This window comes from Sturnus vulgaris, chromosome 1 (genome assembly GCF_052056855.1).
Source record: "Sturnus vulgaris isolate bStuVul1 chromosome 1, bStuVul1.hap1, whole genome shotgun sequence".
NCBI lineage: Eukaryota > Metazoa > Chordata > Aves > Passeriformes > Sturnidae > Sturnus > Sturnus vulgaris.
Window position 1 is genome coordinate 97915068 of NC_142243.1, and position 22756 is coordinate 97937823.

At 35.8% G+C, this 22756-nt stretch overlaps 1 protein-coding gene across 8 annotated transcripts in view; it reads right to left on the reverse strand.

The window, feature by feature from the left end:
* ZNF236 (zinc finger protein 236) overlaps positions 1-22756 on the reverse strand; it is a 73046-nt gene that overhangs the window by 38546 nt on the left and 11744 nt on the right. For 7 of the 8 annotated variants that reach the window (XR_015806460.1, XM_014875166.2, XM_014875164.2 and 4 more), the window contains exons 3-10: positions 22032-22196; positions 17589-17767; positions 15919-16043; positions 12546-12718; positions 10027-10173; positions 7707-7778; positions 3027-3230; positions 1707-1935 (exon numbers count right to left, since the gene is read on the reverse strand). Coding sequence is in view for 7 of the 8 variants with exons in the window: in XM_014875166.2 (XP_014730652.2) it covers positions 1707-1935; positions 3027-3230; positions 7707-7778; positions 10027-10173; positions 12546-12718; positions 15919-16043; positions 17589-17767; positions 22032-22196 (1294 nt within the window). In the remaining variant the exon portion in view is untranslated. The remainder of the gene's footprint in view (positions 1-1706; positions 1936-3026; positions 3231-7706; positions 7779-10026; positions 10174-12545; positions 12719-15918; positions 16044-17588; positions 17768-22031; positions 22197-22756) is intronic. The other variant, XM_088172349.1, reaches the window with a different exon arrangement.

Consider the following 22756-nt stretch of genomic DNA (forward strand, 5'->3'; position numbering starts at 1 on the left):
TCAAAATGAATGCTTTTTAAACTTTCTAACAGTTCTTGAAAAATCCCGCTACATTGATGCTATTGTACAAAGCAATCAGACCATAAAATACTTTGTGAAATAGATGCCATCACAACACACATTACAAGATTAACTTCTCTATCAGATATATTCTACTTCATGAAAATGGTGATGGGCTGGAATGACAAAAAAAAAACCAAAACATGAGAAGCCAGTTAAAATTCAAACAACGCAATTTTATGCCACTTAAAAATGTAGAATGCAGCTGTAAATGCAATATAATACACCCATTAACTTAAAAATAATGTATCTAACAAAAATTTATCCAACAATGATTTTAAATCCTCAACCACAACCACACCAAATTATTTTATGTACTTAACACTTATCTAACTGGAGGAGATACTTTGCTTGACCCTCTCTTTTACAAATTCAGACTTAAATTACATTTTGTAGACTTGTAAAGGAAGAAAAACTGTGCAAGTCCTTCTGATAGATTAACAATTTAAGTCTATTTTTTTTACAAAAGTCGTTTTATGATCCAAGAACCCTAAGGTCTGCCCTAAGGGAACAGGACATTTTTTCTCAACAGAAAAATCAAAGAAAACCCTTCTCTCTGAGTTTTTTATTCATATATCAGATTGTTTGCTTATTTAAATCAGTTAACCTAGTGTTTCTTTTTATGTCAACACACTGAGGTCATGTTACTTTATCAAAAAACAAAAGTGGTTGTGTTTGACCGTACGGAAGTGACCTTTTATTTTTTTTTTTTTAGTCACAGCTAGAGTTGTTACTCTTAAACACAAGTAGCAAATAATTCTTCACTGAGGAACAATTTAATGTTAATTTTTATCACAGCTATACTGAAGAAGATGAGTTTTTACTTTGGATCAATTTCTCCATCCCTTGCAAAAGACAAGCAACATCAAGGCACCTGTGAAGATACTATAGATAGACATCAAAGCCTGCATTATAGCACTGTATATACCAGGCCGGCAGCTTAAGTATGAAGGTTTTACTTGGAACAAACAATTGTAGTTGCCATAAAGCCCAAGCAACCTTGAAACTGAAGTCGCATTTAAGCACACAGAAACAAAAGGCAGGCTTGCATATACACAACACAGTATACAGAGACAGAATAGTAACGTGTATTTGTGGTGACAATATCATATCAGTACTGAGATTCCAGAGACAGGTGACATGAAGAATTATTCATAATGCCAGCCTTCGTCCTTCCCGTCATGGGATCAGCCAAGATCTGCAGTCCTGCCCTTATGCCTCTGTAAGACCTCTTTTCCAAAGGGGAAGAATAGTCCTTGCAAGAACTCTTTACTCTGGGACACAATGAAAACCCAGTCCTTGTCAGAGAATGACGATGAGAGAGAATAATAGATTCACACTTTTTTTGTCCTTTTTGTACAACTCCTCTTTGTACATTAAATCCATCTTCTGGATTTAATCCAAAAGATTTAGAAGTATAATTTCACTTCATTCTATCTTAACATGTTTTTTTAATGAAAATATATTTTAAAATGAAAATTACAAATACTATTAATCATACCTTACATTGTGTTTTTGGTAAGAACAAATACTGTTCATAACTAATCCACAACACATTTTGGGAAATCCCTTCATAAAGTCATAAACACAGCCACAATTGCTACACTCTTTACAGCACAGGAAGTAGAAAGCAGTGGAAATATTACCAGGCAAAAATGGTGATTTTTTCTTAATGAACTTTTTTTCTTTTTTATCTAGTTTATCTGTACTCTCTTGCTCCTTATCTTGTTCGGCACTATTAGAATCACCCTGGTGATTTGAGAGACTCGGGACATCTGGGTTCTGATCCTGGGCCCCAGCAGCCTTAGCCTGGCTGCAGTCAGTAGAATGTGCAGAGACAGGAATTGATGACAACCCGCTGTTCTCTAATGCTTGCTAAAAAAAGAACAAAAAAAACTTCTAGATTAAGGATGAAACAATCCACAGTTATCCCCAACTTTTCTCAAACAAGTACTCAGAAGACACAATGCAAATATAATTAAAGGAATTAAATGTCTCATTGTCATGAAATTTCAGCTGCATTTCAAACCTGCAAACACATTATTACACAGCACTGATTTCTGTCTCTGAAATTTTAGGTTGGATTTTCTGTACTTACACATTTGCCAGCAGCTGCCTTTCAGGAAACAACTTTTTTTTTTTTTTTTAAACACTTATCACGATAATAGTTATGTATCATGTTTTTACTCTTTGCAATTCCTTATCACATTCCAGACTTTAGAGAACTCAGCACAGGTAACAGGGCGAACTTGCCCATAGCCACATATAACATTTGGGTCTTCCAAACCCAAATTTAAATGGTACTTAAAAGTCTAGAGATGAAAAGGTACCTTATAGGATACCACTAACACTAAAGAATATTATTCTCTGCCCTGATCCCTCCTGTTTGTGCCTTTATGTGGTGCAGGCTGCAGAACAAGCACAGATAGTTATTCACCAGCCTACATCTCTTTTGTTACACCACGTCTCCTGCCATTATTAAGGACAAAATATAATAAGTTTTTAGGAAAAACACTGTCTGACCTTGGGAAAAAAATTTTGCACAAATAGGAAATATTCAGATAGCCCTTATTAATTAGAACAGGGTAAATACATTCTCATTTTTAACCAGATAAAAATATTTTTCCCTCTTGAATGATATCATGCTTTAAGCACTGCATATCCTAAGGACATGCCAAAAGCTGCTTCTAGGCAACAGGAAAACAGAAGGCTTAAAGAATTAGCAAAAATATCCATGTACAGGGGTGTACACCTAAAGCCATACAAAGATACATTGGTGCAGTCCATACCCGTTCAATAAATTATTACATTTCTTTCTTGACTGATGAATTGTTTAGAAATCCATAATGAAATTATGAAATTTCAATGAAAATTTTTCATTAAAATGTAAGAATTTCATTAAAATATAAGAAAGAATGAGAAAGGAACCACTGAAACGTAAAGCTGTTCTCACATAGAGCTCTTACCTGCAAAATATCTCTACTGATCCCCACTGCAATGTTGAGCTGTTGACCAGGTTGTTGAGGCTGGTTATTTTCTACTGGACCTGGTTCTGATAACTCAAGGAGCTGCTGGATGACATCAGTGACAGTCTGCTGACCCTGATGAGCAGCAGCTGGAGACACCTGGTTTTCTGTCTGTTGAAGAAGTGGAGACCGAAAATGTGTGGCCTGAAATATACAGTGGTACGTTCGTCAAGGAAGATCAAAAGTATGCGTTATGAGCTCACCTGTCCAGCTCCCTTACCTGAAATGTCTGGTAACTGTCCACTATGAGGATGGCTACTTGTACAATACATAATGATTATACAGTGCCTCATTCAAAATTTGCTTACTGCATTATAGAATTGCTTTTGTATATCCCTTTTCTTTCCACTTCTTCCCAAGCTTGAAATTGTAAGCTTATAGCTTGAATTAAATTTACTGTTAACTACTGAACCTTCAACCAATTTAGAAAACACAGGGAAGGATCAACTACAGAACTCCATGTGTAAAGGCCACATGAAAAGTAATTCCCAAAAGAAATAAAGTGACATGGCTATCTTTTTAATGTTCACATTTATCTCAAGCAGGTCCTTCAGAAAAAACAACCTTCTATTAGAGATTTTTTTAGTAATTTATCTGTGTTGCTGTATCAAAACCTTTCAGAACAAACAACTAACTTTTCCCCTTCAATTTGGAACCTTTGAAACCACTTAGTTTTAGAGAAATCTCTTCATAGTCTAAAAACTAAGCACATATCAGACTCTGTCAAAATACTAAAAAAAATTAGAAGTGTAAAAATCTAATTGCTCAATTTTAATTTGAAATTGTGTATCTTAGACTATATCAGTAAAAAATATGAAGGAAAAAAGTGATAAAGAGCTTTGGTATTTATTCTAAAATCAGAAATAAAGACTCCTGTTTGCCTACATTTATAAACTATTCTTCTTATGATGAACAGAGTGCATAAGTATAGCATTACTGAAACAACTGCTTTCAGTAATTTATTTTTATATAGGCTTCACATTTGTACTACATCCTTCTAATCTGAAAATGTCCCTGAGATTTTCTTTATACTAGCACTTTACACTAGACGGTTAAGATGACAGTCATTGTAGTAAAGAAAGGACGGTTACAAAGGACTATATTAAGAAACATTAACTTGACTCAGATTATGTCATGTGAATTTGATGAAGTATTCTTAATGCCTAATCATGAAATGATATAAAACAAATCCTTATCTTGTTTATCTTGCATGCATGTGAGAGTATCACTTGTTACTTTGCTGATTTAACCATTAGTTCTTTTTTTACCTCACTAGTAAGACACAAAAAGACTCCCTATCTCTTCATATTCCAATTTAGCAAAAGTGCTATAAACATTTCGATATGGGTGACACACTGTATTGCAATGAGAATGGCATAAACAGGAACTGAAGCAAAGCACTTTGCTGAAGAGTGTAACAGCCCTTTATAGAGCTGGAAACAGAAGGTAGGGAAGCTTTTATGTTGAGCAAGATGCCTACACTAGAAGTGTATAAAATTCTCCCAGGCTTTATCAAGAGAAAAATCAATTGTTAATGCAGGAACTTCTCAACATCATCTTTGATATGAAAATTACAGCATTACATGCATTTAGCCAGTGTGTCTTGTGTATTATACAGCAGTTTGTATACAGTCTCATGGAGGTTATCTTTTTTGAACAATAAAGTACATACATGCACATATATGAAGTTTGTTACAATTACTCTTAAGATACACTGTAAATTATGAAAAGTTTCTCCTTCAAGGTCTTACTTGAACATCCGATTAAAGATAACATAGAGAACTGTTCAATTGGAACAGTGCACCTTGCAATGACCCTTGGTTTCTGATCTGCTGATCACACAGACAGTGTGCCTGCTCTGAGTGAACTACTTCAAGTCATAGACACTGTAAAAAATTAGAGCAGTTCTTTAAACCAAGTAGTTTATTGTGGTTAACTTTTTCTGTTGCCATCCAACTTCAATATGCGGCTCCAAGAATAAATTACCTTCACTAAAATTTCACACTTTATTTCCAAGTGTTAATTTGACTAGCTTTGACCCTTGAATTTTTTTCCTCTTCTCTGTTAAGATGACAGATTTCTCTCTCTTCTTCAAAACAGAAGATGAAATCACATCTAAATATTTCATCTGATGGACAAGACAGCTAATCTCTTCACTAATAAACACACCATAGCATATTCTAAGGATTCTGATGGCTCTAATTCCTCCTGCATCATTGCATACAGTTCATGAATAATGAACACTTCAAACAGACAACTGAAAAAACCCTAAAAATTGCCAGAATGAAATGTAGACCATATACAACCCTGGATCTGGACAGACTTGGTCAATAGTTCAATTATGTGAGGGTCAACAAGGCCAAGTGCTGGGTCCTTGGTAACACTTGGGTAACAAAAACCCCAGGCAGTGCTATTGGCCAGGGGAAAAGTCGCTGGAAAGCCGCCTGGCAGTTTCAGGCAATTCTGGGAGGAGAAGGCATTGGGATCCATTGCTCCCAACTCATACCTCTCACTAGGAAAAACCTGGCACTCTTCATCACATTATCACAGAATATTTTGGAAGGGACCCATCAGGATGATCGAGTCCAGTTCCTGGCCCTGTGCAGTACACCCCAAGAATCACACCATGTGTCTGAGACCATTGTCCAAATGCTTCCTCAAGTCTGTCAGTTTTGGTGCCGTACCACTTCCCTGGGGAGCCTGTTCCAGTGCACAACCACCCTCTGGGTGAAGAACCTTTTCCTAATATCCAACCTAAACCTACCCTGACACAACTTCAGGCCATTCCCTCAGGTCCTGTCCCTGGTCACCACAGAGAAGAGATCAGTGTTTGCCCATCCTCTTCCCCTCATGAAGAAGTTGTAACTGAAATGAAGTATAAGTCTTCCCCAGGCTGAACAGACCAAGTCCCTATCCCTATTTGTCAGGTGACCATCCTCATCCTGTAACGGGCCAATGTTATTTTTTACACTGCTTATTGCCATTAATACATTTGAATAAACTCTTTTTGTTGTCCCCCACAGTTCTGGTGAGCTTCAACTGCAGGCTAGCCTTGGTCACTTAAATTTTGTCCCTACAGTAACAAGCAGTATCTCTGTATTCTTCCTGTGTCACCCGACCTTGCTTCAATAGGGCATACACCTTTGTTTTCTGTCTTATTTCCAAGAGAAGATCTCTGTTCAGCTAGCATGGCCTTCTGCCTTGCCTGCTTGACTTGTGACATTTGCGAATTGCCTGCTCCTGTGCCCTCAGAAGGTGATATTTAAACAGTGACCAGCACTGATATTCCCCAGCACCTGCAAAAACATTTTCCCACGGGTCCTTAAATTTACTAGGTTCCCTGAGCAACCTGAAGTCTGCTCTCCTCAAGCCCAGAGCTGAGGCTCTGCTGGCACTTTTCCTTCTGTCAACAGAGATTTTAAAATCTGTTGCTTCATGGTCATTGTGACCAAGGGATGGTTGCCAATCTCCATTTTGCTTATGAAATCCTCTCTCCTGACAAGCAGTAGGTCAAGGAGGGCATCTTTCTAAGTCTGCTCCCTTAGGACCTATTCCACAAAGTTGTCATCCAGGTTTTAAGCAATCTTCAGGCCAAGGTTGTATTGGCTGTGTGATTCTCCCAGGTAAATTCTGGCAAGCTGAAGTCCCCCCTAAGGGCAAGGGCAGTTGACTCAAATATGTCCCTTAGTTCCTCAAAGAATAACTCATCAATGTCATCGTCCTGCCTGGAAGGTGTACAGCAGACTGTCACAATAATATCTGCATTATTTGTTTGCCCCTTGATTCTTATCCAGGCAGTCAACTACTCCATTGCCAAGCGTGAGTTCCAAACATTCTAACCCTTCATTACACATTCAGTGTCACCCCTCCACCTTTTCTGCCCTGCCTACAGTGGATGGGCTGTTCATGGTGACTTTAAAGCAACACTGCCACATTTCCCAGTTCTTGGTTTTATGGATTTGAGTACAAGAGAAAATAATCAGTACCAGGGAAGGGGAGATTGTAAGTAAGATCATCTGTTCCTAAGATACCATGCTGCAACCTATGTCTGACAAACAGGATGCTGTACAGCTGCGATAAAACCTGCCAGAACTCTCAGGGGGACTGGCACATACAGACCTTCCTGTACACCACAACTTTTTGCTATGGAGTTCCAGAAAGTCAGCCCTGCATCATCCTCCCCCAGCTCCACGGCTCCTCCTGAGCCCCACAGTTCCTCTGCTGTCTAGATTCCAATCAACTCAACCTGTACGAACACAGCTCCTTCCCTCTCCAACCAAACCATGGTAATGACTGCAAAATAAAGGCAGAGAGGTAGGGCAATCCAGGATTTTTAAGAATCCTTACTATTTGGTCTTTTTATATAGAAAAGCTATTGAACAGACTTACATGCAAAATCATGAGTTTGTAAACAAATGAGGCAATATAACCCATTCAAGACCTATTCCACCTCTAAATAACCAGCTGCATTCACCAAGGAGTTTCCCATCACATATTAGCTGATCCAACTTATCACAAAGTATCACCTTTTCACCAGTTAAATGAAAATTTACAAAATTATGTAAAGTTTCTCCTACTTATAGTCCCGACACAAAAATATGACAAAAACTCCATACTTACATTCTTCCATTTGTTATCAACAGGTTGCAGAAGATTAGATGGGGATGTTGCTAAAGGCTGGGTGACAGAGTCCTACAAAGAAATCAAAATATTTTAAATCTTTATCAAAAAGAAGAAAAACACAGCTGATACAACGCAGAAATGCAGCACAGAGAAATCAGACTATGTGAGAGAAACAGAAGTACACAAAATCATCTTAGCTATAAATATTAATGCAGCAAATGACAGCAAAATGACAGCCTTACAGTCACTATAGTTTAGAAAACATTCTCATGTATCCCACAAGAGTACATTCTTTGGTAGTGATGCCTGGAAAGGCTGACCTGAACAGAGACTAGGCAGAGCAAAAGTAATAAAATAGGTATTTATTGAAAGGATACACCTTGGGCAGTGCAAGAGCCTGGCCGGGGCTGTACCCAAGTCAAATACAAGATGCCTCCTGGTTACAAGTCTTTACACTTTTATAAGTTTTGGTTCATCTACATATTGGGGTTAACTGTCCAACCACAGCTTCAGGTTATGAAGTCTCGACCCCCTAGCTTGCCCTCTTCCCTTAGCTGTTGTTTCTGCTTTTTGGGTACCAGTTGTCCTTGATTCTCTAGCTGGGAAGGGATTGTTTTGTCTAACTACCCTGTGAAGAGAACTTACTAACATCTAACATAAAGTTTCAGAGTTACATACTAAGCAGCCGAGAATCTGAAAATATAAAAGCTAAAACCCAAGGCATCAGTAGCACAGCACTTCAGTAAACTTCAGCTTTTGGAATGGGTACTTAATAAGGACATAATCATTGCTTATCCCCAGGTATGTACCAAGGGGTGACAGAGACTGATGGCAAAGTTCAGAATAGAATTATTATACTGGAGATTTGTTGTTAAAGCAGCTCTGCAAGTTTTCAGCCGAATGAAGGAAAGTTCTAAATCTAATAATGCCTGTGCTAATCTAATAATGTACTAAGTTACTAAAGCAATAGAAAAAAAATAGGAATAAATATATGCAGATTCAGATATAAAATTACAAGTAAAAAGCATAATCCCCTCTAACATACAACTGACATGTAATTTTTTTATCTCTGCTCCTCCTTGCTAAACTTCTTGGCATCTTTTTTTAGAAAGAATCTTTTTCTCCCTTCTCTCTCTTTGCTCATACTGTTGTATGGGATTTTTTGTATTCTCCTCTTTCATGCAAGCAGTGAAGTATTCATGCAAGCAGAGATAAACCACACTGCTGAAATATTAATATGCTAAGCAAACCCAATATATTTAAGCAAACAAAAAAAACCAAAAAAACCCAGAGCTAGACAGCGAAAAAAACCCATGAGATAGTATGAAGGAATTCTTTTCCATCCTGCATTTAAGATTAGGCTTGAGAATATAAAATGTAAAAAAAAGACATAGAGAATATGTGTGCTTGCAAACAAATAAGACACATTAGTCTTTCTTTTTACGAATTAACATAGAGAAACAAATCGTATCTGCCCTATAAAACAACCTCAGAAAATGTAAAAAAAAAAAGCTTTCCCAAACAACATTACTGGACAGTTTATTTCAAGAAGACACAGCTGGAAAATGAAGTACAGACTTCAAATTTTAACCCTCCTCTTTCAAAGTCTAGTATTACTCATCACCCACTGAACAATAAAGCATGAGCTGGAGATTAGGCAAACAGAGGGGACTAAAGGTAGAAAAGGTTGTTCTAATCAAAGAAAAGAAGAGTAATATGAAAAATTAAATATGCACTGGCTCAAAAAATATTGTAGTCTTATGAAACCAGAGAGATTTTCTGAATTTTAGCTCTTTTTTGTATCTTGGTAAAGAAAGAATAACATCCACTGCTTCCAATAAAGCTAGGTTTTCTTCCTTTATAATCTGCCTAATAAGAAGCTAACGTTTAAAAAAAGTTATCAGATACAGAAGAATCCACTATGTGTTTATATGGATGAGAATTATGCAAACGATTTCTGAAAATTAGTTGAAACTAATACATTATTTCAATAGTTCTAAAACTTCCCCATAATTTTCACTTTATCAGAGGAGGTAACATCTGTAAGAACAAGAATTATACTTAGTTGCAGACTTAAACTGCTGTATTTTCAACCAAACTCTCAAATTGCAAATACTTTTTTGCATATAGTTGGCCAATTTACATTTTCCCAATATTTAATCCTGCAAATTAATACCAAAGATCACACAAAACTTGAAAAAGACAAAAGACAGCTACAGGTCTAGAAGTTCTAACTTATCTGAAGAATTACTGGAACTAAAATATAGACCTATTAAACTCTCAAAGGCATTTTCACAATACACCAAGCAAAGCTTACCGCTGTAACATGAGATACATCTGCTGAAGCACTTGCAGAATTCTGTGGACCACCCATGTGCATCTTGCTGATATGTGTATTTAAACTACCCAAGCTTTTGAAGACACAGCTACATTCTGTACAGTTGTATGTAGGGCCATTCTTCACCTTTAAAAGAAAAATTAAGTAAATTTTCCCTACATCTATCAAATACTATGTTTTTCATTATTTTTCTATATAACAAATATACTCCAGGATTATGAGAGCTAAAATGGATTATTTTTTCAAGTTACCAATATACAGTTATGGAACCAGGCTGGTACCTCTCGCATATAAATGAACTATAATCTATGTGCATGATGACAATTGTTTACTACCACTTCTCAACATTGTGAAGCACCAGACAGCAAAACAAATGTCCTGTGGCAAACAAGGTCTCAGACTTATCTCTCTTTATCATCTCCTACCATTCCACACTTAAAAGCAAAACTGAAATGCAACTTTATCAATTAAGATGTGCCTGAAGACAAAACATCATACATAATACAAATGAAGTTTGGAAGTATGAGATAAAAAAATGCAGACAAAATCAACACCGTGAAGGGCATGGAAGTTTAATGTCTAGTTTGAACTGAAATTTAAACATATAGAATGAGAAAGCGATTAGCAGCCACTTGTTTGAGACTTTCAGACCAATGGATTAAGATAATTAAAGCAGTTAAATTTGTAGATTCCAACCATCTTCACCTTCCTTCCTCAGTCCATCACACAGCAATAACATCCAGTGTGGTACTTGCAATGTGCAGGAAGCAACAAGGTATTCAAAAGACAACACACTGCAGTACTTACAATATAATATTAGTATTTCATATTTTGTGACATTAAACTGCCAACAAGACTTTCAAAAAGAGGTATTAAGTAATAAAATATGCTACAACTAAACAGTGCTTTAGGAAGCGAGAATCAACCTGTAATTCATTATCGGCTCCAATGTTATATTGTAACTGTCTCAGAATAAAACAAAGAATTCATAGAGTTCCATGCGGGCTTGAAGAAAACACAGCAAAAGCAAGAAAGAAAAAATATCAGTAAATTATCCAAAGTAGTAACTCAAATGAAGACTCAGGACTGCAAAAGACAGCATAAGATGTGATCAAGATTTATTTAAAGTGCCTTATTCGACAGCTTCTTTCTTTCTTACAGAAAAACAGAGTAATAGAGAAAAAAGTGAAAACTATTTTTTACTTCATCCCTAACTAATATTGAAAAAAGTCAATTTAAATTATTAAATCAATGTTGGTGCATTTTTCTATGTAACAAAAGCTATCCCATATAGAGAGCTGTTAACCTTGAGGATGACTTTTGCTGGTCGCTTTGGAGAAGAGTCCGACTCACACCTGGCCACAGCCTCCCTCCAGGGAGTTGTAGAGAATGATAAGGTCTCTCCTGAGCCTCCTCTTCTCCAGGCTAAACATCCCCAGCTCTCTCAACCACTCCTCACAGAACCTGTGCTCCAGACTCCTCACCAGCTTCACTGCCCTTCTCTAGACATGCTCCAGGACCTCAACGTCCTTCCTGAACTGAGCGGTCCAAACTGGACACAGTTCTCAAAGTTATATGACTTGACATAATTAAGTGTATCACAAACTATTAAGACATATCCATATACTAAGGCATATCCTAAAAGTCAGAAACTAACATGCTAAAAGGATCCTTAGTACTATCTAACATTGTAACACTATCTAACATTGTAACACAAAAAGAGAAAACGAGACTGCAAATCTCAGGGGAAGAGTGAGAATGAAGATGATATTGTGCACACAGGATAAAAAAGAAGCAAAAAGCACTACCTCTATCACTTCATAATTTCCAAACCAAAATTAGGTCTCTTTCTATAGGTATTTTCAAACACAAATCACTAAAGTCTGCAAGGAAATTACTGAACTAAGTTGCATAGCTCACATTGCTAAGTTTGTATTACTTTATCACAGCAGTACCTTTTGAGTCTTAAAAATTGTCTGTCAAAGAGAAGAAAAAAAACTAGACTTTAAGAGGTCTGAAGCAGTTCTTTTGTTAATCTTATTCTAGAATTTTCTTCTAATTGTAACCAAAGAAACCTCTGCAAAAGGCTGCAAGACGTATACTTCAAAGACAAATGGCAAGTATGTTCTACAATAGAATGATTTAGTTGCTGTTTGGCCTTGAAATTTTTAACCAGTATCTGCTTGGCTGCTTTTGGCTTACTTTCATGTGATTCTAGCCCTTGTTCTCCCAAGACTGACACAGGTACATTTTTGTACACCTAACCACACTATTTATTAATCTATCCCTGTACTGAAAAGACACGGGCAAACGAAGGTTTTGCTACTTCTCCTAAGTATACATTTATCAGACCAAGCTAAGGAAAGCTCACAGGTAAAAGCAGCAAGCCAGAATCTACATCACAGCAGTAAATCTATACTGGTTGGAGCACATAGGAATAGCAAGACTGAGTTAAGATGCATGTTAGCATCCAGGACTCGATGAATAATTGCATTTACCTCAGAGTGAACTCGCTGTATGTGTGACTGCAGGTTGCCTTTCTGGGAGAAGGCGGCGGGACAAAAGGCACAGGCGTGGGGCTTCTCCCCCGTGTGCTTGATCATGTGAGTCTGCAGAGCCCCCTTCTGGTTAAAGGCCTTCCCACACTCGCTGCACTTGAAAGGCCTTTCACCTGCAAGGAAACAGCAGCAGGAGGAAGGGTAGGGGGATTCAAGTCAATGTCAGCGGTGAAAAATGAAAAATTGTATCCACTAAAATAAAATGCACACGTTATAATATATGCTATTAGGAGATGTTGACAATAAAATTGTTTATCTTGACCACCAACCTCAGCACCTACTATGATGAAAATGCAGCCTTGAGAAAAAGTTTTGTGACTTAGCTGATGATTATCTGTTGAAATGGGTAAAATAAAGGAAATCTAGATGAAGCAATTATTTAGCAGTTTCCCTCTACTTGTGGTTTGAAAGATCTTAGGAGCTGCTATGCCAAATCATCAGAGGAAAAAACACAAAAAGAAAAAAGAAACCCTCATATGTTTTACACCAAGTCCTATAAAATGCATACACCTTCACAGAAACAACCGGACCCAGAGGGTAAACGGGCAGTAATAAATAAAAGGTTAAATTTTTTGACTGTTAGTTATCTAGTTCAGAATCAGAAAGTCTTACAGTAACACTGCAAAAGATGATATATACTTTTCCCACTCCCCAATAAATATTAAGAGCCATTCAATCTTTGCAACCACCTACTGAAAATATGTAATGAAATAATGTTTTGGACAGTTCTGCTCGGAAAATAATTTTAAAAAACTGTTCATGTTGAACATTTAAAGAAAAACAAGCCAATATTGTTACAGAAATGCTCTGTCACAACTTCCCAAATTTGGTGCCCTCAGTGCTGTGCAGAATTACACTTTTTGCAAATTTCCAGATAAGCATGAAAAACCTCACAGAAACTTTAAGTTACAGAACTTAAAAGGACCGCATTAACAGATAACAAAGCTACATAAACATACTACTAATAAATTTCAGTTTCTTACAACCATGTGTCCTAATTAACTCCTGGAAACCTCCACTGTGAACTTAGTATAACCCTTTTTTTCTTTTAGTGAAATAGTTCAGCTGTGGTAACTCTAGAACCTTGAAAATATTTAACACCTTGCCTTTGCACATTTCCATAGCCAAGACCAGTACAAGCACACAGTATGTTATGTCTGCTACACCAGTAAGTACTACCATGTGCACACTAAAACAGTTTTAATAAATATTTTAATATGACTTCTAATTTTATAGCTGTAATTACAGCTACTTCAAAGTTATTAATTCTTAATTAAATTCATACTGTCAGAAACAAAAGCAGCTATTTTTCTGAAATTGATTACAAGCATATAACTCACTGAAGGAATATAGCTTCTGTTCAGTATATCTTCTGTTCTGCTGCTTAGGGGTTTTGACGGTGCTTTAAGGATTGCAGGTTTTAACTGTGTATTTTTTGAGAGATTAAAAAAAGGAACACTGATTCACATCTGGAAATACAAAATTTCCTATTAAGCTCTCACAGGCAAAAAGCTTAGCTTCCAGTAAGAGCTGCTGGTGGACACACGGAAGTATTGCTTCAGATTAAGTTTGCCCATGTAAGCAAATCTCATTATAAAAACAAAATCTTAATTCTATTGTGGAAAAATGAAATTTCTGTATTTCCCAAGTATAACTTAGTAAAATACCAATTTGAAAAGGCAGACAAGGGATTCATTACTTATTTACTAATGTGGGAATTGCAATCCCTGAGACCTGATTTTTTCCCCAGAAGGATGTAAGTGCTTGAAATGACTAACTGGAACAAAAAAAGTACTGCAATTAAGAAGCTAACATAATGCTGCACATTGTACACAGACCTGCTATTTTAACCCTTAAAGACTCGAGCACTCTAAATTCTTTAAAGCAGAGTTGTTCTTTTCTTCATATTTATGGTACCTTAAGCAGCCGAATGCTAGAGAGATTGTCTGCAGATTTAGATTACTAACATACTTTGCAAATTAAATGAGTATTTCCAAGCTACTTGGAAGTTAAAATGACCTCCCATCATGTGTAGATTGGGACTGCATTTTCTATCTCTAGTTTCCCAATAGACAAATGTCTTTCAGCCTTAAAAAAAATATATAAATACCTGTGAACTTTTTGAAGCTTTACAAAAGAATTCACAACCAACTATAATCTTATTTCTTTAATTCTGATTAGAATAAGATAATGAATTAGATAGAGCCAAGAATCTAAAATACTGAAGTTAATTTTCACTGACTTTTTTTGGTATTACTTTCAAGCAATTGTTTTAAAGCAGGTACAAGGGTGACCTCTTGTGTTACTTTTCTATAACTAGATCTGTAGAACTTCAAAAGATTCTTCAGAAACTGTCACACAATGGTCTCTATATTTCTTAGTAAACATGGCCATTCTTGTAAATGGCAACTCATCACGTATGTCACTGTCTGAACAGTGATATAACACTGACTGATATTACAAACGAATTGCACACTGACATAAATTAGTACCTGAATTAGCTAAAAACCAGACAAATTGTAAATTATTCCATATGTATGAAAAATACATATTGAACATCACTGGAACATCTTCAAGGAAGACTTTGTTTAAAGCCAAACTCCTGCTATAATATGTATACCTGGCTAAAACGTAAGAACTATACTTTTATAGTCATCTGTACACTTCAAAACTTTTATATTATTTTATGCTTGGCATTTTCAAATTATTTCAATTGCTTATGGTTTAAACATGCACATCTTTATGACAGAAATGTAGCAACAAACATTTCCTACTCATTTTGCAAATGAGAAGCCACCTGTGCTTCTTCCATTACTCAAAACCTAGGCTTATCACCTCACAAGATCACTTTGTAAGTTTAAATAAATCAATTTTAAAAAATGCAAGACTACTACTTTATTATTATCATTAATTCTCATGTACTTTTGCCCTTTTTGCAATTGTAGATTTTAGAAACTTATCTCTAGAGTACATAAGATCTAATTTAAAGCAGTGGACTGGCTGTTATCTAGGGATCCTGATTTTAGGGCCCATTGAAACTCTAAGTACCAAAACTGACATTTGGTAACAAATGAAATCTATAGAGTTTTTCACATTTTTTAACTGTTTCTAATCATATAAATCTGGAAATTTTAAAAGCATATAAATTTCCTAAGGAAATTAATTCAAGTTTATTTTAAACCAACAGATAACTGCATCTAATGAGCCAAATGTATTAATAGTATTTTAAGTCCCAACAGGGAGAAAAAATGTACAGCATTTCAGAGGTTAACTGATTTTTGTAAAACAAAAATAAGTCCTTCCACAGCCTTACCTGTGTGTATTCTAACATGTCGTGTTAACTGACTTGGTTTTTGGAACGTCTTTCCACAGTGAGGACAGGAATAGGTAAACCCACTTCTATCAATGTTTCTATTGTAAGATCTGGTATTTGATACCCTGTGATTAAAAAATAAATAAATAATTTTAATGATGAAACATTCTTTTGAAGAAGCTTCTTTTACCCCATCCTTTTTAACACTGTGTTAACTTGATAGCAACATAGTATTAGCTGCAACAGTGAAAACCCAAACTCCATGATGATACTGAAAGAACAATGCCAACAGCTCTTTTCTCAACACCTACATGCACCAAACATTTTAGTTATTTCTGCAGTAAAAATCCATTACATCTTAGAGGCTCTCTTCAGACATTTTCAAGGTAAATTCTGCCAGTAGTATACAGTGACTTCACAAACATTTTGTTGGGAACTTTCAACTCTGTGCAACTCAATTTCTCTTGCCAGAGCATAGCAAGTCCTTCATCCTGAACTAGAAAATGCAAATCTCATGAAATGGAGTACAAACACACTTGCTGGAGTCTAGTAAGAGCAAGTTAATAATTTAGCAGCCCAAATATTCACCACTGGCCCTCAAATACAAATCACACTTTCCAGAGAACCACAGAAAGAGAGAATATAAATTCCCAAAATTCTTTTGCTACAAGTCAAACAAATTAGTTTATTCATCCTAACATCTCTACTCAGAAGTTATCCACAAGAAGAATGGTTTTTGTAGGTAATACATTCATATAACCCAATACAAACCTAACTTGGTACTCCGTACCTTTAAATTTCTATTTGCAGATTGAAATTTACAACACCTGTTTAAACCTCCTGCAACACAACTACTAAGATCTTAGAACCTGTATTAATTTCAAATAAAAAGAACTGGAATAGACAGGATTTCCTGTTTTAAAATAGGAAATTTTCTTCATCTGCTTTTTTATAGAAACAGTGAAAATTAAGAGAGATCACCTGTCAAGACTTGAGGCTTTTTTAATACATAAAGTAAACCAAGAAAACTTTTTCTTCCTTCTAACTTAAAGTAATTCCCACCCTCCTAAAAGTAAAGTTAAACTAGAGAGCTGAAAGAAAGAACAGAACAAATATTCACCAAAAATAAGAACAGCATTTACCATGCCTCTTTTTTTCCCCTTCATTTTGTGCTTGTTCAGATTTACAAGAAACTCATGGGAGGCTGTAATGAGGACCTCTTGAGAAAGATGATTAAACTGCAAAGAACAAGTTACATCTTTGCAGAATGAAAGCATTAAAACTTTTGTCATTATAATAAATGCTATGTAAAACTAATATTCATTTGCTTCAATATACTGCTATTAGTGTTTAAAATCATAAACACACTTCAAAAATCACTTTGCATCAGAGGAACTTAACCCCCGTTCCCAAATAGCTGGTAGCTGAACTATGCTTAGTATGTATGCCTAAATACAAAAAACAGGGGAAAAAAAGAGGCCTCCAAAAATAACCACCCACTTAAGCAAGGTTTTAAAAAGCAAGTGTCATTTTAGAACAGCATACCAAAGAAAATAAATTATCTGCATAAATCATGGTACTTTGCTGACTGGAATTACTACTCCTGCTTTTCCCAGCTATCACTATAAAAGTAACATCTGCTCATTTTGTTATAATCCCATGATTGTCACCTTATTTTATAGTGAGTTTTCATATGCTCCTTTAGCTGTGAAGAAGTTTCAAATTCTTTTTTGCAAGACTTGCAGCTGTGAATCCTACTGCCTGCCAATTCTTGACGATGTTCTTCCATGTGCATGGACAGCTGACTCTGTAAAGTGAATTCATCTCCACACTCTGAACAGATAAGATTCTGAAAGAGATAATAGAGACTGATTTTTCAAAATAGCAGTGCACAAGCTTTGCTTAAGTAGATTAACTTATCCTTCTATGGACACTGGCAGCTGGAAACAAGCAGCACGAGAAGTACACAAGCAAGAAAAGTCCTGTGACATAAATCATGTACAAGAATCACAGCAAGATTATATTAATATTTATATTTTAAGAATCTTCACTAGAGCAGAGTTCTGGAAAACTTCATACAGCAGCAGAAACGAGCAGTTCAGTACTATCCTCACCACTCCCTGTTTCCTTGGTGGGCTGGTTCAAGACACACAGAAGCTCACCTCAGTGCCATTACACCCTGGTCTACAGAAACATCTGTAACAAATAATTACTTTCTAACCAAAGGCATAGTAACTGTGGATTCAGGGATTTCACACTTTTACAGGCTATAATTATATTGATTATCACTTTTAAAAGAGTAATCTCACCACAGTTAGTACTGACTTTTCTTAAGCTTTCTTGACAGTAAAGATGACAGAAATAAAGAGGGACACATTTCTAACAGATACCTCTTCAACCCATTAATTTTAACAGTGTTAAACATACCATTTTCCAGTTACATTAGTATTCCATGTCATCTAGAATGGAAATTATACTTCTAATGTTTAACACAAAAGTGTTGTTATTTCTCTGAAATTCTGAGTAAGAATCAAAGTCAAATATTGTTTCTGTGAAAATTAAAAGCGCTGCATTTATTTGACTTCCTTTTGCCTTTTGAAATCATTAATTTTATTTATCAGTCTATTTTAGAAAACCTAAGCTGAGAGGTAATCTTAAATGTCTAAAAATATCCATATTTGTTAAATGTTCTTCACTGGTGCGCACAAGTAACTTTAGATAGGTTTTTTTATCAGCTCAGTTTTCAGTAATTGCGATTGTCACTGCAAATTGAAACGTTTTTTATGCTCCTCCCCTTTTTCCTCTCTCATAATGATCAATAAGAAAAATAAAAACAAACAACAGAAAACAACAGTGTTCATTTCAAGAAGGATATTGACAAGAACGTTTTAATCAAGAGGAACACAAGAATGCAAAGTTATTTTTGGATAATTAATTTGTTCTTTAAGCCTGAAAAAAAATTCTGCAGTATCACATTTCCAGACAAAAGCTTAAAAAGCTTAAATCCTTTAATGAAATTAATTACCATCTCAAAAATTATTCGTTTACTCTAACCTAGATGTAATTATTACTAGATTCAAGTTACAGAGTGAGATAATTAATAACTAATACTTTTTTTTTTCTAGGACATACATTCAAATCTGAATACCTCTTATGGGCATCTACTGTTTTTACACAACAAATTTAGTTTATGATTTTAGATTTCTAAAAGTGGGGGAAAATTCTATGAAGGGAAACTCACAATTACTATGCCAAGCTCATAAACCTCAAAACTGAGGATTTTGAATTGCTTCTCCGCATTTTTCAGACATTAATATGTATCACGTTAAGTTGCAAATACACATATTCTATTAAGCAACTTATACAAACAAATAAATAGCCTAAGATGAAGTATTTGAGACAAAGTCTTCATTATTCTTTTCAGTACTGTGGAATTTACTTGAGGAAAGCAAGATCACAGTAAAGCAGAAAAACTACAAAAAAAACCACCAATATATCACACCAAACAGACACTGCTATAGGCAATACCAGGTGTATTTTTTGCTTCTCAAGTAAACAAAAAAAAATCACCAACACACACAGAACAAGTAATTGAACACTGTATCCTCACTATGGTTAAACTCACATTTTAAAACTAAACAAAAGGGTCTGCTCTTATGCAAAATACCCAAACTCAGAAAAAAATTTTTAAACCTCTACTGATTGGATTCTGCCTGTTTTAGCTCTCCCTATCTTACCAGATGCAACATCTTTGGATCTCGTGATCTTCACCTGTTTAGTATCTATGACTCACAGCATATGTAAAGGATTTTAATCTGCACTTTTTTAAAAGACCATTGCTCACAACATATTAGAGAGTACAAATCAAATACAGTGAAGATTTCTAAAAAAAAAACCCAAACAAAATCCCAACATCACACAAAGTAAAACATAAAAACCCACACCAAGAGGATGTTGTAATGAAGGAATTTTAATTTTATATCCATCAAATATCAGTTTTAACTTTTTCAACATATTAAGCTGTTCCTAAAGCCCAAAAGCCCCTTACTTTCATGAAAAAAGAAGACATAGTAGCGGTTCTTATGCAATAAATAAATTGTGTTTCAGTTTTTTATTCACCATTTCTGTCTTGGCAGGGCAAAATGTAGCAACGAAAACCATTGAGGAAATGGACAAGATCAACAATCCTCGAGAAGATGGGGCATATTTAGACAAGATATGTTCTCTGTGATTTCCCAAGAGAAAGCTACCCCATATTAATGAGGAATTTCAAATGTAAAGTTTTTCCCTCACACCAGTGCATTACACACAAACCACCAAAGAATGTGAAGAGAAAGTCTCTTACAAGCTCAATATCAGTAGCCCAAAAAATTCCTTCCGCAATCTCTCACAGGGAGTAATCAATCACAAAAATAAGTTTCACTGACATATCCACTCTCCCAAATCTCACTTGAGCTCCCAAGAAGCTAATCACTCTAATTTCTCGTTCTTGCCCATCTGCTTTCATCTGTAGATAAAACTGCCTAATACAGCACCACACAAGGGTAAAGTTCCCTAAATTTCATTCTATGAAGCCATCTCTTTAAGCTCTATTTATGTCCCTTAATGTATGTCTCCCCATATGTACCTTTGCACTGATTTCAGATTTTTAACCCTTCCAACAGCAAAAGGAAGAAGAGCAAACAGGAGGGAGAATGTACTTCACCAATAACTTGTTAACCTGCACAGCTAGTGCCATCACCAGTACCCTTTGCTTCAAGTTCAAATTCCAGTTCTTCTACAGGTCCTGTGAAAGTTACTCCCGCAGTTTTACGTGAATTAATTGTTACATTCATCTCCGTTTTATCACGAAGCTATTGACTATTATAAGAAACACATTCATTAGCAATTGAAACATGTTTGTATTTTTATAAATTTCATTTTAAAGCTGCAGATAGAATTTTAAATTGGAAGGCATCACACAGCGTATTCTTCTGACATCTGCACCAAATCAACAAAATCATCGTTGCTGAAGTGCATAGAAACAAATACCAAAAACCACCCTTGGGTGTCTTTCTTGATGCTTAGTTTCCTCATTCCGATGTTTTCAGGAATCCATAAATCAAATTTCCTTAATAATACCGATTAAGCCATTATAGACACATTAATATGCAACAAAATTGTACTCTAGTCCACTTGGCTGCCTACTTGACTGTTTACATGACAAAAGGTGAGCTAAAATGATTAAAGAAGAAAAACAATCTCTACAGATGGCATGCATTGCATCTGGTTTTGGGAGAAGTGCACATAGGCCTATTATCCTCAACTTACAGGTCAAAACTCCTGCAAACTGTCACCAATTAGCATGGAGAAACACACCACTGTTACATTTATGATTAGAAGTCTGACAATAAAAGTGCATTCTTGGTTCAGCTCCGATTCTCCAATATGAGGTGCAATTTTTAAAAAGCCTTAACAGGAGGAAGAGGCAATTACACGACTGAAAACTTGGTATTTCGGGCAGTGCAATCAATTCTGGCAATTGTAGTAATGTAGTAATGACTATAAAGTGTGCAAAATACACCACTATGTATTAACTGTTTGCTAAGAATTTAACCAACACTCTAACAAAATGGAAAATGAAATTGTGAGAGGGGAAGGAACAAGTACTCTCAAACAAAACAACCAACCACTCAAAAACACAGTGGGAGCTGCAGATAAGGGTTAATCTATTTCTATGGATGGTGAGAGTGCCTCACCATGACATCTGTCATCAAACATGATCACACATTATTTAAGACGTGTGGGCTTATCAATGTAGATTAAGTCCCAGAAGTATATTCAAAATAAAAATATGTGTAAGTAACGAATCAGTTAATACTTATATATAGTGTATGATATGGCATCTATCAAACACACACAAGTTCCTTTTGTTCATAAAGACACAACTTATATTCAGGATATTAATTTCTGTAACTAATATTAAAACAAACTTCCCTTCTTAAAGGTTTTATATTTCTTCTGAAAAAAATCATTTATTCAATCCTCCAATCTAAAGCATACAGGTAAGGCATTAAATACAACCACTATTGGCATGTCTTCTCAAAATTAAGTTATAAAGTTTAATGAATTACCTCCTCTTTCTCATGTAGCATTATATGTGCTTTCAGACTGGCTACTCTGGAGAATTTCTTGTTGCACACAGGACATGTAGGATCCTCGCCATTGTGAGTACATTTGTGAAGTGTCAGGTTGAATTCAACATTAAATGACATCGGACACTGGTCACACCGGTGAGGCTGTTTGTTAAAATCACAAAAATAAAGACAAAATTCAGTCTTCCCATAAGCTACACATATAACCCTGAGTGACACATATAGCCATACAAATCAAAATGTTAAACATTAAAAAAGGGCAGTTCAAGTGCCTACATAGGATAATGATGCTTAATAATACTGATATTAATCATTTTATCTTCTTTGCATCTCACTACAGAAAATACAAATACAGTATTACAAGAGCACAAAGAGAAAGAAAGCAGGAGAACTAAGGAAACCAGAGACTCAAAACTGAGACTGTCTGAAAAGAGTAAAGTTAGTAGGAGAGAAGAATGAGCAAGAGATAGAAATGTATTTTCCTACTTAAACTGTGATCACAATTTACCCAGAGGGTGTTTGGGCACTGGGACAGGCTCCCCAGGGAAGTGGTCACAGCACCAAGCCTGACAGAGTTCAAGGAGGATTTAGACGATGCTCTCAGACAAATGGTGTGACCCTTGGGGTGCCCTGCACAGGGCCAGGGGTTGGTCCTGATGATCCCTATGGGTCCTTTCAATTCAGCATATTCTGAGATTCCATGA